General features: G+C 36.7%; 1 protein-coding gene across 5 annotated transcripts in view; it reads left to right on the top strand.

Moving 5' to 3' along the window:
* The first annotated feature begins 6,208 nt into the window (after positions 1-6,208).
* LOC146465509 (astacin-like) overlaps positions 6,209-12,581 on the top strand; it is a 19,607-nt gene continuing 13,234 nt past the window's right edge. For 3 of the 5 annotated variants that reach the window (XM_085128407.1, XM_085128405.1, XM_085128404.1), the window contains exons 1-3: positions 6,209-6,376; positions 10,823-10,996; positions 11,761-11,884. In XM_085128407.1, coding sequence (XP_084984533.1) covers positions 6,217-6,376; positions 10,823-10,996; positions 11,761-11,884 — 458 coding nt within the window. In that variant the 5' untranslated portion in view covers positions 6,209-6,216. The remainder of the gene's footprint in view (positions 6,377-10,822; positions 10,997-11,760; positions 11,885-12,581) is intronic. The other 2 variants (XM_085128408.1, XM_085128406.1) reach the window with 2 other exon arrangements.

Raw genomic sequence — 12,581 nt, 5'->3', positions numbered from 1 at the left:
CTTATGACTATGCGGGAAAAGCAGATTTTAGCAAGGCCTCTTGGAATTAGAAAAGAAAATTGGGGGTAACCACGCATTTTTCAGAGATAATTAAGCAATAATATCTCTAAAAAGCGCCAAAATACAAAGGAATGTATGGGATTTTTTCCCTAAATTGAAGCTTAATTATCTCTGAAAAATGCATGGCTACCCCCAATTTTCTTTTGAGATACCAAAAGCACTTGCTAAGTTCTGCTTTCTCAGTATAGTTTTAAACCGCGCAAAATTATCCCTGTATTAGTAGGCACCACCCATAGGAAACCCGAGTATCTCGAGATGCGCAGAACGTATGCGCAGTAACAATAGTAGGCACCGTCCTTAATTGATTACTTAATAAAAAAGTGTCTACATAAATGCCATATTCTCTACTACTTTTATACTTCTCTCGTGTGACAAAAACCTTGAGACGTGCAATAACCGAGGTGAAGATCATTAGGGGGTGAGTTTCGTTCAATATTGGGCTATTAATTCATATAAAGGTTATTAATTAAAACAATCCAGTTCTACTTAAATAATGTAAAGGCAGGATAGTTCTTTCATCTAAAACTAGTGGCTTTCTTGACAAATTTTCTGCTAGATTCCAGTGAACTCAGAGTGTCGGACAACATTTCCTTTAATTTGTGATCTTGGCGTGCCATTTTCGTCTTGTTGTACTGATAGCCGCAATGATCCGCAGTTTTTTGAGCGGATGATGATTCTAAAAATTGTGGAACAGTGACTGTTGAAGGTGTATCCCTCCCTCTCCCACACAAACAATGATGTAAAAATAAGCAGTGACGACGCACCTAACAATTTCCTCAACCAACGTTGAACCAGGGGAAAGGGGAGGAGCGTTGTAACGACTTCCGATAATTGTTGCAAATGATCTAAACTATAGCAAATGCCTTTTGGCAGTGCGTCAAAAGCTCGACTGCAATTACCCCCAGTAACAGTCACCTCCTCTCTAATTCAGCACTAGAAGCGACAAAAAAGCTTCGATTCCAAGTCTTCGTGAGCCTCCCGCGCCCTCGAAAATGAAAAGACTGCTACGCAGGAAAAATTGCAACCCCCGCCCTTAACACCTTTATAATAGGCCTTATCACGGTTTTCGACTTTATTTTGACGAGTAGGCAAACAGGCTTGAAATAACAGTGTTTGTATGGAAATCCGATGTCAAAAGTTCAAAACACGACTGGACGCTTTCTGGCACAGCTACATCCCTCCAATTTTTTTCTTAAAATTCTTTTCCTAGTGCCAAAAGTTTCCAATTCATGAATTTTTCAGAAGTGAAGTTTTATGAAAATTAATTGACATCGGATTTTCATACAAACACTGTTATTTCAAGCCTGTTTGCCTACTCGTCAAAATGGCATAGAAAACCTTGATAAGGCCTATTATGGTTTCCATATCGAGCCCGTTACTTTCACCCATTACAGTACTTTAAGAGGTGTTAAAATCCTGTAAATTCTGAAATAGAGTTAATTACTACCTATGGGGTTGTATTAATATTATTTGGTCATTAACGAGTTTTACTCTAAAAAGAATTTATGTGATCTTTTTTGTCACTGAGTTAAATGAATTTTCGTCGCTTAATTTTACAGTGCGACTGCTATTAGAGATCACTAGACCAAAATTGACGAATCTAGTTGCATGATATGTGGACAATGAATTCTAACGGAGAAGCCGCATGGACCAGACAGGGAGGGGAGTACCGCAGCAGACAAAAATAAAGGAGGGAAATCGAAGAGTTAGTTACCATTTTAATTTTACGCAATATTTAGATTTGGCATAAAAAAATAAGTTAAAAACGAGGAGAAATAAAGGAAAGAAGAGAGAAAACAAGTCGTTCTGATGGGCACCGCGTCACTTAAAAGCCAGTATATTTGGTACTTGAGTCAACCATGACACGAAAAACAATATTTTGCTTCTACTACGTCAAACGTTTTGTATTACTACTTCTTTCGAATTCTCTCATATCAGGAGCGCATCTCTGCTGGTGCTTTGCAAAGGGGCCATGTTCCTTTTATAGTTTCTGGGGTTATGGAAACAAAACGTCGAGGCTTTCGTTTCAAATCCGCTATCCTTAAATTCATTCGCAAGATGCTTGAAATCCATTAGCTGCAAAAGATATGCAGCTAAGCATAATCTTTGTAAGCCGAACGTGCGAACTAATGTAGGTAAACAATTAATCTCCTTCATGGCAACCGACATTTGGAAAGACCTTCCAACTCCTTTAAAAAAACTCATACAAAGTGTGTCTGCTTTTCCGAAACAAATTATACGTTGTTTACTGTCAGATTAACAAATGAACTAATTTTCTTTTATGCTGACCTCGTAACATAAATTAACATTTTACAATTAATAAGTTCTTCCTTCCTTTTGCTTTTTCATTTTTTTTTCTTTTTTGCCTTTTTTGCCTGCTATCTAGAACCTAAATTAGCCAGGGAGCTAACAAGATAACCAAATGGTTCATTTAGTTTCCTTGCTTGCACATTCATTTTAACTAATAATTAATTTAATTCTATGTATTACCACTACAAGATTGTAAGAATCAACTATGTACATTGAAAAAAAGCACAAATAAAGATTATTATTATAAAAGATTATTATTATTATTATAAGATTGAAGATAGCCGGCTGTATTGACGTCACTCTTCATAACAAGGAAGTTGTTTTAGTGTTAATGGCAAAATGATCGAAAACTAATTTCGGATAGGCGACTTTTTTATTTGCGAAGGAGAGCGCTTTTTCAGCTGATGACACTAAGAGGTCAGCCAATCAAGAATTCCTTTCCCACGGAATGACTCGAGAAAAATACATTCCACCATGCTTCCAGAAGACAGTGACGCAAGCTGACCACATTCAAGCAGGCGTAGAGGAAGTTAAGAAAATTCACGAAATATCGAAACCAACGTGCTGCAGTTGAAGTACATACCATCTCTCCTACTTGGCACTTAATTTTCAACGGCAAAATATCGACTTTTTTCCCTGTTCCTTTTTGGTAGGAAATTTTGCTTTCGACAACGACATTCAACGTTCCAATTTTGTTTTCGGGATCAATATTTCTGTCCGCTAGACGCCACTCAGATGGAAATCGATCCAGGCATTCCTCGTACGTTTAATATAATCAATCAATTTTGCTCAAGTGTTTTTGTTAACGGTAGCCACCCTATAAACGTTTTAATAAACACCAATTTGTAGTTAAACACGGAAGTTAAAATAACCTCTAAATGACGTCTTCTTGTATCCAAATGACTACTGTGTGATGGGAAGGGGGTAATTACTGTGTAATTAATAGTGATGGAAAAGGGGGGCAGAAAGAAGGAACTCCTTTGTAGAGGTAATGTGTTATTTATTGGTACTGATGATAGAAAATCAGTGACCGCTATGGATTGTGTTCCTTTGGTGTAAAAAAACAAACAAAAAAAATAACACATAAAAGGGTAAATATCGTTTGATGCTGACAGTTTAACACCATCGGTTTCGGTCAACGTGCGTCATAAAATCGTGTGCTACACGATTGTTTGTACGCTGTAGTTCTTCAGAGGTCGCGTCGATTATTCTGGCGAACAAAAGTGCAGAAATGATTGGAAATTGAACATTAATTAATAAACCCCGAGAAAGGGATGGGAGTACCACATCAGACAAAGATAAAGGAGGGAAATCGAAGAGTTAGTTACCATCTTAATTTTACGCAATAGTTAGATTTGGCATAAAAAAAAAATATGTTAAAAAACGAGAAAAAAAAAAAGAAAAGAAACGGGAAAAACAAGTCGTTTTGATGAGCGCCACGGCTCTTAAAATAAAATCCCCTCGCCAACGATCAATAGTAGCGACAAACACTTGTGCAAGGATCATCAAGAAGCGGGATTTTGTTTCTTTACCATTTAGAGAAATAACAATCAAAAGCTGGTATAATGAGTACGCGTATACAGCTTGACGTATAAGGATCTGGCATATAGGGACTGTGTAATGACCTGTATCCGTTTGATTTATTAAACTTGTGTCTATGAAGTCCTCGCACAAGTGCATAAGATCCATATGTTTTCTTGGTATACCCTGACGTATAATAATCATCATACAAACCTTATACAGTAATAGCCCACTTATATATAAGAACCTGAATTTTTCAATTTAGCCTAAATAGGTTTTTTATAAACGGTACTTAAAGCAAATTTAGGCTACCAAGGTTCTTAAAATAGGTTCTTATATTTTCATATGAATTTCATCTGAATTTACTATATATATTATAAATATCATCTCATAATACGGTATAAATCATTTATTTGTACCATAGAGCAGTGCCTATAGGCAGTTCAGTGCAGGTACAGCATATGTCCTGAGCAAAACATAACAAAGAAATATGTCAAGTTACTTTTAAATAGACGATGATCTTAATTCAGCAATTTCTACCTATACACTTTTACAGCAACCCCACTGATAAGAACCTAACTTAAACTTTTAGCCTAAATAGGTTCTTATGCGGAGCGGGCTTGAAATGAAAATTTTAGCCTAACAGGTTCTTAAAACCCAGGTTCTTATAAGCGGGCTATTACTGTACTTCATGCCACGTCCTTATAATATATGTCTACGACTTTCTGTGCTGCTTGCCGTTGTGCATCACCTCAGTAAGGACCTTGAAATGATAATTTAATTCAGTGTTCGGTAGGAAACACACTTTTCCTAGTTTGCTCTCTGAGGTGTCGAACTCATTGCCATGGGAACACAATTGACGAACAAGAGCGAGGATATTTGGTACTTGAAGCAACCATGACACGGAAAACAATATTTTGCTTTTACTACGTTAATCGTTTTGTAAGATGCTTGAAATCCAAGTTGTAAAAGATTGAAGACAGTCGCCTGTATTGACGTCACTCACCATAACATGGAAGTTGTTTTAGTGTTTCTGGCAAAATGATCGAAAACAAATTTCGGATCGGCGACTTTTTTAGTTGCGGATGATGGCGCTTTTTTCAGCTGATGACACTAAGAGGTCAGCCAATCAAGAATTCCTTTCCCACGGAATGACTTGAGAAAAATACATCCCACCATGCTTCCAGAAGACAGTGACGCAAGCTGACCACATTCAAACAGGCACAGAGGAAGTTAAGAAAATTCACGAAATATCGGAACCAACGTGCCGCAGTTGACGTACATACCATCTCTCCTATTTTGGCACTTAATATCAACGGAGCAATATTGTTTTTTTTTTCCTGCTCGTTTTTGGTAGGAAATTTATTTTGTTTTCGGCAACGACATTCAATATTCCAATTTTGTGTTCTGGATCAACATTTCTGTCCGTTAGTCGCGACTCAGATGGAAATCGATCCAGGCATTCCTGGTATGTTAAATATAATCGATCAATTTTGCTCAAATGTTTTTAAAAACGGTAGTCACCCTATACACGTTTTAATAACACCAATTTGGAGTTAAACACGGAAGTTAAAATAACCTCTAAATGAGGTCTTCTTATTTCCAAATGACTACTGTGTGATGGGATGGGGGGAAGAAAAAGGAACTCCTTTGTAGAGGTAATGTGTGACTTGTTGGCGCTGATGATAGAAGATCAGTGACCGCTATGGATTGTGTTCCTTTGGTGTAAAACAAATAAACAAACAAACAAACAAACAAAACAACACATAAAAGGGCAAATATCATTTGCTGATTACAGTATATTATTATTATTATTATTATTATTATTATTATTATTATTATTATTATTATTATTATTATTATTATTATTATTACTTTTTGTTTTGGATTGTCCTGGTCTATATCGTGGTTAATACTATTTTGGACTCAAAAGCACTGCGGAAATGCAAGTTGGCGATGGCCGACAATTGCCAAAGTTACGAACAGCCATAAAAACCACAACAATCCTGAGTCGGTAATTATTGACTAATGAATTTCTTCCTTTCCACCTTGCAAAGTTTTGATTATAGTTTGTGAGAGCTAATTGATTTCTTTTGATCGATTTCCATTGTCTTAAGGATTTCCATTTACACGTTACGTTGCATACCTACTAACCGTTAAAATCTTACAGCAAATAAATTATAGTTATTTATTTTCCCTTTTGTTTTCGTACGGTGGACGTGTTGATTCATGTTAGTATTAATCGCTGATTGGATACCGCCAACGCACGCCCAAAACAGGTATCCGATGCAGAAGGAAATGAGATTGGCACTAGCTGATTTATATATGTTGTATGCACTCACGTATAAAACAGACAGCAACTATACACAGTGGAGTCACAAACCTAACTGTTGCTTGCACTGTAAGGAGGAAGCAGTCAGCATGAAGTGGTTTGTGATTGTTTTCTTGGTTGGTACAGTGTCCAGCTTAGACGTTAGTCCTGAAGGTAAGACTTGGTTTTCCCTACTTTAAAACGATGACCATGTAGAACATATGAACTTGCTTTAAGCCTTACCTGTGTTCACGTTACGAGTAAGATAGCTAATTATATTCTCCCTAAATGCAAATGTCACAAATCAAAGAAAAAATTCCTGTGAAAATATACGCTCTGACGGTTTTATAGTGACGATGTTTGCTTGATGGATCAGAGAATTTATTCTGTAAAATCAAGGCGCTACAGAGTTGCAGTGCACTGCAAGAGAGTGTCATGATAGGTATTGAAAGAAGTCGCGAGTTAAAGCCAAGACATTCAAAGAACCTGGACTATTGTTTTTTTGGAGACATACTTCCTTGCAGTAAGAGTTCCTGTTTTGTTTTGTTTATTTTCTTTGAAGCTGAAGAGTTAAAGCTATATATTTTAGTGAAAAACAATAGTTTGTCTTTCCCAAACTACCCTCTTTAATACATGTAATAACAATTGATGCTAAAAATGGAAAGCATGTTTAACTTGTAATTTCAAAGCATTGCAAATCGATAACATAGTCTAAGTCAACCAAATTCACAGGAAAAACTAGCACTAATTGAATCAGATCAATCGATTTCAAGAGAAGAATATTAGAACGTCAAGCCTCGTTAAACCGGCATAACGAGTAAAGGGAGTCTTGGAATGAAATGATTGAACAACAAGAAAACAAAACTTTTCCTTTACAAAATAATATTATCTACTCAATTACAAAGCCAAGTCGTTTTTTAATAGTAGATTATGTAGATTGTAGTGATTGCACCTATATCAAGTCGTTACCTTATGAATAAACATGTAAATGTGAATAAATATTGTTTGTTTGTTGTTGGTGGTGTTCGTTTCAACGACATGACCAGTTAGAAATAAAAGGAAAGAAAGAAAACCGTCTTTGTACATAACCAAGAGGAAAATAAATCCGTTTCAAAACATCGAATGAGGTGTGACATGGTGCAATCTGTAAAAGAGTAAGTAAAATAACACTCCACTATAGCTATTGATTATATCATCGCACTTGCAATAAAGAGTAGCCTGAAGTGCTTGTATATTGAGCATGAAAAAATTATGTTAGAAGACGTTTATAAGATGTTTAAAAAAAAAGCACTAAATAGTCGGTGTCTTCAGACGTTACATTGGAGATAACATTTGCGTTTAGTCCTAGCTCACAATAACAAAATTGCCTATGAATGACTCATCATTTGGTCGGTACAGATATTGAATAGTATTTGGAACTCGCACCCATACCGCTTTTGTGAGCTTCAATACAGTATATTTCCCACTGCATTTTTCAAAACGCTATGCCTACATATTTTTCATCCGCCTTTAAAGAATGCAACCGTCTTATAAAATGTCAGTGATAGCTAGTGATCTAGTGCTAGTGATAGCTGTTGTTTCACCCAAAAGCTAACACGTTTCAGTTCTTGTGAAGACTGTATAACGACACAAAGTACTGGAAAATAGGAAAATTACCTTGTAAAGGCGTTATTATAAGAAATAAAATTAAGATATTGAAATGTAGTAGCGCTACAGGTAAAAGGACCAATAAGGGTGTTACTCAGCTGCTTGCCTTGGGAGGTTATCTGGACTGTCATAATTTGATTTCCATCGTTTATTTAAACTTAGATATCATTTGGGTAGGTAATCCGAGATAAATAAAGATTTCAAAACTAAAATGGCAAATATGAAATTGTGGAACTTCAGCAAGCTACGGCGCCCAACTAAATGAGTACGGATACAACTAAGTCAGTTTGATGAAGGTGTGTTGGTCTTTCGCACAAGAAATCCGTGAAGTTGTTATAGTGTTTATGTTTCTCCATTTTTCAAGAATTGTTTATGGTTTATATCAGTAAAGGACATACACGAAAATTCATTATCCTAATGCCACAAACATGCTGAACTGAATGCGTTTGCGGTATTGCACTACCGGTAGATTTGTGTAAACGTTGATGATAGTTGAGATATTCCAACATAAGTGCCAAATGCCAAGAATGCTCAAATTTCCAATATGGTTTGGGGAGCAACTCAATCGAAACCAGGACACCGTTTTACAAATAATCTTAAAGGGTTTTCTGGCCTTAGTATTTTTCAAACCCTCTTTCCATTGAATATTGGTAGATTGTCATACAAACTAGCCCAATCTTGTAACGTTTTTACCGCTTTGGCTTCCAAAGTTTTTAAACATCGAATTTCTCGTGATGAATAATTTTCACGTAAAATTGATTTTCGACCCGAATTATATTCAGGAGTTCTAAGAAACACTCGGCTGGAGGAGAAGGTTAGCACACCGCGATATTGAAAGTTTCTGTTAACAGAAATGGAGTAAATGCGGCGAATGGTTGCAGTCATATTGAAACCGCAACTTACATCCAAAGAAAAGCCGTTACGTTTTATCTCCTGTTCGGAACACGCACGCGGTGAACGAGTGCATATTAATCACGTGATATTAATCATAAGAGCCACGAAATCTCAGTTCTCCGTCCTCATAAATAACTAGCCGGCGTCCGCAGACGAGACAAATTGTTATCAACGACTATTTCTAATTGACAACTATTAGTGTTTTGACACGAAAAGTTTTGTTGTCGATAAGCTGTATGGTTTGAGGAACCTAGAAAATTACTTGTAATGAGCATGTGAAGATCGTGTAGATAATAGCTAAATAGACTTTAGTTTTCCATTTTAAAAGGAAGATTACTTTGTTGTCGACTACTTTATTTTCCATCATTTGTAGTCGATAACTTGATTCACACACGAGATGTGTTGTCATTGATAACTTTTTGTTATCAAGAACCAAAAATGTATCGATAACAGTTTGCCTCATCTGTGGAGGTCCTTACTATACATTAACGTTATGGAGCTGAGGGGGCATCCAGTTTGATAACAGGGTTAGTTGGGGTCCATTTTTTCGTTAATGCTCAAAACTGTAATTAAAGGGAGACGGTTCACATTTCAGCGCATGTGCATAAATCTAAATGCTTTTTTCTCTTTCTTATCAACTAAATGGTCTTTAAAATCCCACTCACATGTACTTCAGTAATCACTTTCTATAATTAGTCCAAGCAAAATGACTGATGACCAAAATTCACAGAAAATGCTAGTGGATTGTACTTATATTGTCGATATTGAATTTAGCGTTGACCCGTAGGATTTATTCCACGGTTGATGTGTTTACAGTTATTTGCATGCGAAACAACGCAATCATATGAAAAAATTACCACCCGAGTTACCTATTCCCTTCCGAATGGTTCATAAACAACGAATTAAATTAAACAGGCTTAGGTCATAGCGATCAAAGGCGAAAAAGTATTTTGATTCATGGACATGCGCAGAACCGTGAACCCCTCCCTTTAAACTTTAACTAATATGGCGTGGCATGACGTAACCATCGTTTTGAGGCATCGCTTAAAATCTAGAACCGAGAAAAATGGAGCACGGTGAAAACTATCAGTAAAAAAACTAGCCTTAGCCTCTCAATTTAAACGGTGTCGCAGTGCATGTGGAATATATTAGTATATTCAAACGGCAATGCATGGTTTTTCATAATTTTCAATCCTTGCTTCTGGCAATTTTGCATAAGTGGATACATCGGATCATGTTTACAATAGGCTCTCTCGAGCAGACACATGTCGCTTGACGGTCGGTGAAGCGTTGGTTGACAAGTTTCTCCCAAAATATGCGAAAAGTGGGAAACCAGTCCAACTTTCCTTCAACTCAGAAATAAACAAGTTACTGATACTGATGAATTTCGCGTATGCCGTTCAATCAATGCTTAATTAACAAAACACCTGAGATCCATTTCTTGTGGTACGAATTCAACTCGTCATTGTGTTTTAGCCAACTACTCCAAAATAATTGTTACAAAGATGCTTCCTTAAATAAACCTGGGTATTTTTGTTAACGAAGGTGGCTTTACCTATATATTGATAAATTTCGTTCAATTTCTTTTCTGTATATTATTATATGCCCTGCTGATGCGATGTAATAATACCGAGTTTAGGTTTAACTTAGGTCACTTTGACCCATTGGACAATTTCTCGTTCATCTCCGGTGTAAAACACTTCTGGCTGAATTGTAGATATTCAGGTTCAAGAGAGCATCCTCTCTTGCTATGATCCAAAAGTCAAATTTAATCTTGTAACACTTAAAGGGCCCTAGTCAGCCACACCTTTGTTTTTGTTTATATGCGAGAGTTTGGCTATTATATTTTACTCAGAGCATGTCGAAATGAACGAAATCACTGTGAAACTACTGAAGATAATGAAACATACTTTCAGGAACTCAACTTACAGTAAAGCAATAAAATTTTGCTTCACCATGCAATATCAATAATTTCGATGGCATCGAAAATGGCGGAGGCTGACTAGGGTCCTTTAATGTATGTAAGCTAAGTTGCACTGTATTGTGCGTAAGAGACCATCACTCGTAATTATTTTTCAGAGAATCGAGGTAGCAACAACACTGATCTGTTTGAAGGAGATATGATTCTTACACCAACGGAGCGTTGGAGGGCTGAGCATGGATTAGATGTCGACAGTGATAGGAAAAGAGGTGCAAGCAGATTCAGGAAGTGGGAAAAAGGAATATTAGTCTATGAAATCGATTCATCTCTATGTAAGTTATCGAATAATAAAAAGAATACTCGCGTATTATTTTCAAAGTTCCCTTCCTACAAAAAAAATGTTCAATTTTTCCCCCTCAGTGATTTCTTTTGGTGCATTATCCATACATAAATTGTGCGTACAAGAAAGAAATAGTTTAAAATACTATTCAAAGTTGCGAATTCAAAGTTCGAAAGTGGTGGTTAGCTCCTAAGCCTCCGAGTTTACGGTATGCACAGACGTCAAAAATGTTGAGGAGTCTTGTCCACCAAGTCTGTTTATTGTCTTATGATACAGCTATTTCAATTAACGTTGTCGGTTCAAAGCAAAAAGCTAAAAGACAAGACCGAAAGTTTACGTGGGATTTTTATGAATAAATTCATCAAAATCAGTCATGCCTGGAGAAAACAATAGGTTGTAATGAGCAGTACAATGACCTGCACGTGCAAGGATGATTTTGATGAAATTATTCATAAAAAATAATCCCACGAAACATTGCGGTCTTGTCTTTTAGCTTGATTTTAATCCGACAACGTTAATTGAAATAGCTGTATTCGGTAAGCGAAGAAAATGATCTCCCGCTATGTTGTGGCATTGGTCATCTGAGGAACTTTGGTTGGTCTTCATTGGACATTTCTCGCCCTATAGTTCCAAGTACACAAATTTTTTTTAAAGATGCGGACACCAAACTGGAGAGCAGTACTCGACTATAGGACGTACTAGACTGTTATAAGGTTTTGAAAACAATTCAGGATTTTGGGACAACTTGTGTTTCAGCTAGAAGTGCCCTTGCCGTAAACGCCATAAGAGCAGGAATGAATGATTGGATCACAAAAACGTGCATCCGCTTTAAAGAAAGAACAGATGAAGCATCTTACGTTAGATTTGTAAACGGCCGGGGGTGAGTATAGTTCAAACTGAGTATAAATGTTCAGAAGAAGCGCGGTGCTTAGTGTTTCTCTCATTGCCCATGATCAATGTTTTTTTTTTTGTCTAAAACCTAAGACGCACGTAAGGAAAAGCCTTTGACCTGACGACAAACTTTTGGTTGTTTCACGTAGGGGATCTATCTATTTTTAACTGTAGCTCATGGTCTGAAGCATTTCAACAAGCGGATGAGACACTTGTTGATTTCTTATTAAACGCTCAATAAGTTTCAAAACCGGTTTGTTGGGATTTCCCGCAGTAAAATGTCGCCTATTTTTAGTGTAACGAAGATAGAAACTCACAAGTGTCTTCTCGTAAAGTCAGAACCAATTCTGTTAATAATTTTAGGCCCATTTCTGCAAATTAAGTTTTTACCATTCATTACAGTTGTGCATGTATCTCCTATCTCCGCCCGTCTGGACTAGCACCTGCCAATTGCGGGCGGAAATGGACCTTATGTAAATGACAATTGTTAATAAAGTGTTTAAGTGTATGTATAATTCACGCTGTTTTTTCTCGGTACAAACACCTGCTTAATCTTAACATTAAGCCAATTTTCAGAAAAATTCACCTTGAGAAACTCTTCAGAACAGCAATACTTGTCAGCCTTCTACTGCCTTTGTTTCGCGCCGTCAGCAGGAAAAACCCCTTAGTTTCAAAACTGCGCATGC

This window comes from Pavona decussata, unplaced genomic scaffold (assembly GCF_977016875.1).
Source record: "Pavona decussata unplaced genomic scaffold, jaPavDecu1.1 SCAFFOLD_156, whole genome shotgun sequence".
NCBI classification, from domain to species: domain Eukaryota; kingdom Metazoa; phylum Cnidaria; class Anthozoa; order Scleractinia; family Agariciidae; genus Pavona; species Pavona decussata.
The sequence above is the reverse complement of the archived record's forward strand: the minus strand, read 5'-3'. Positions and strand labels throughout refer to the sequence as shown.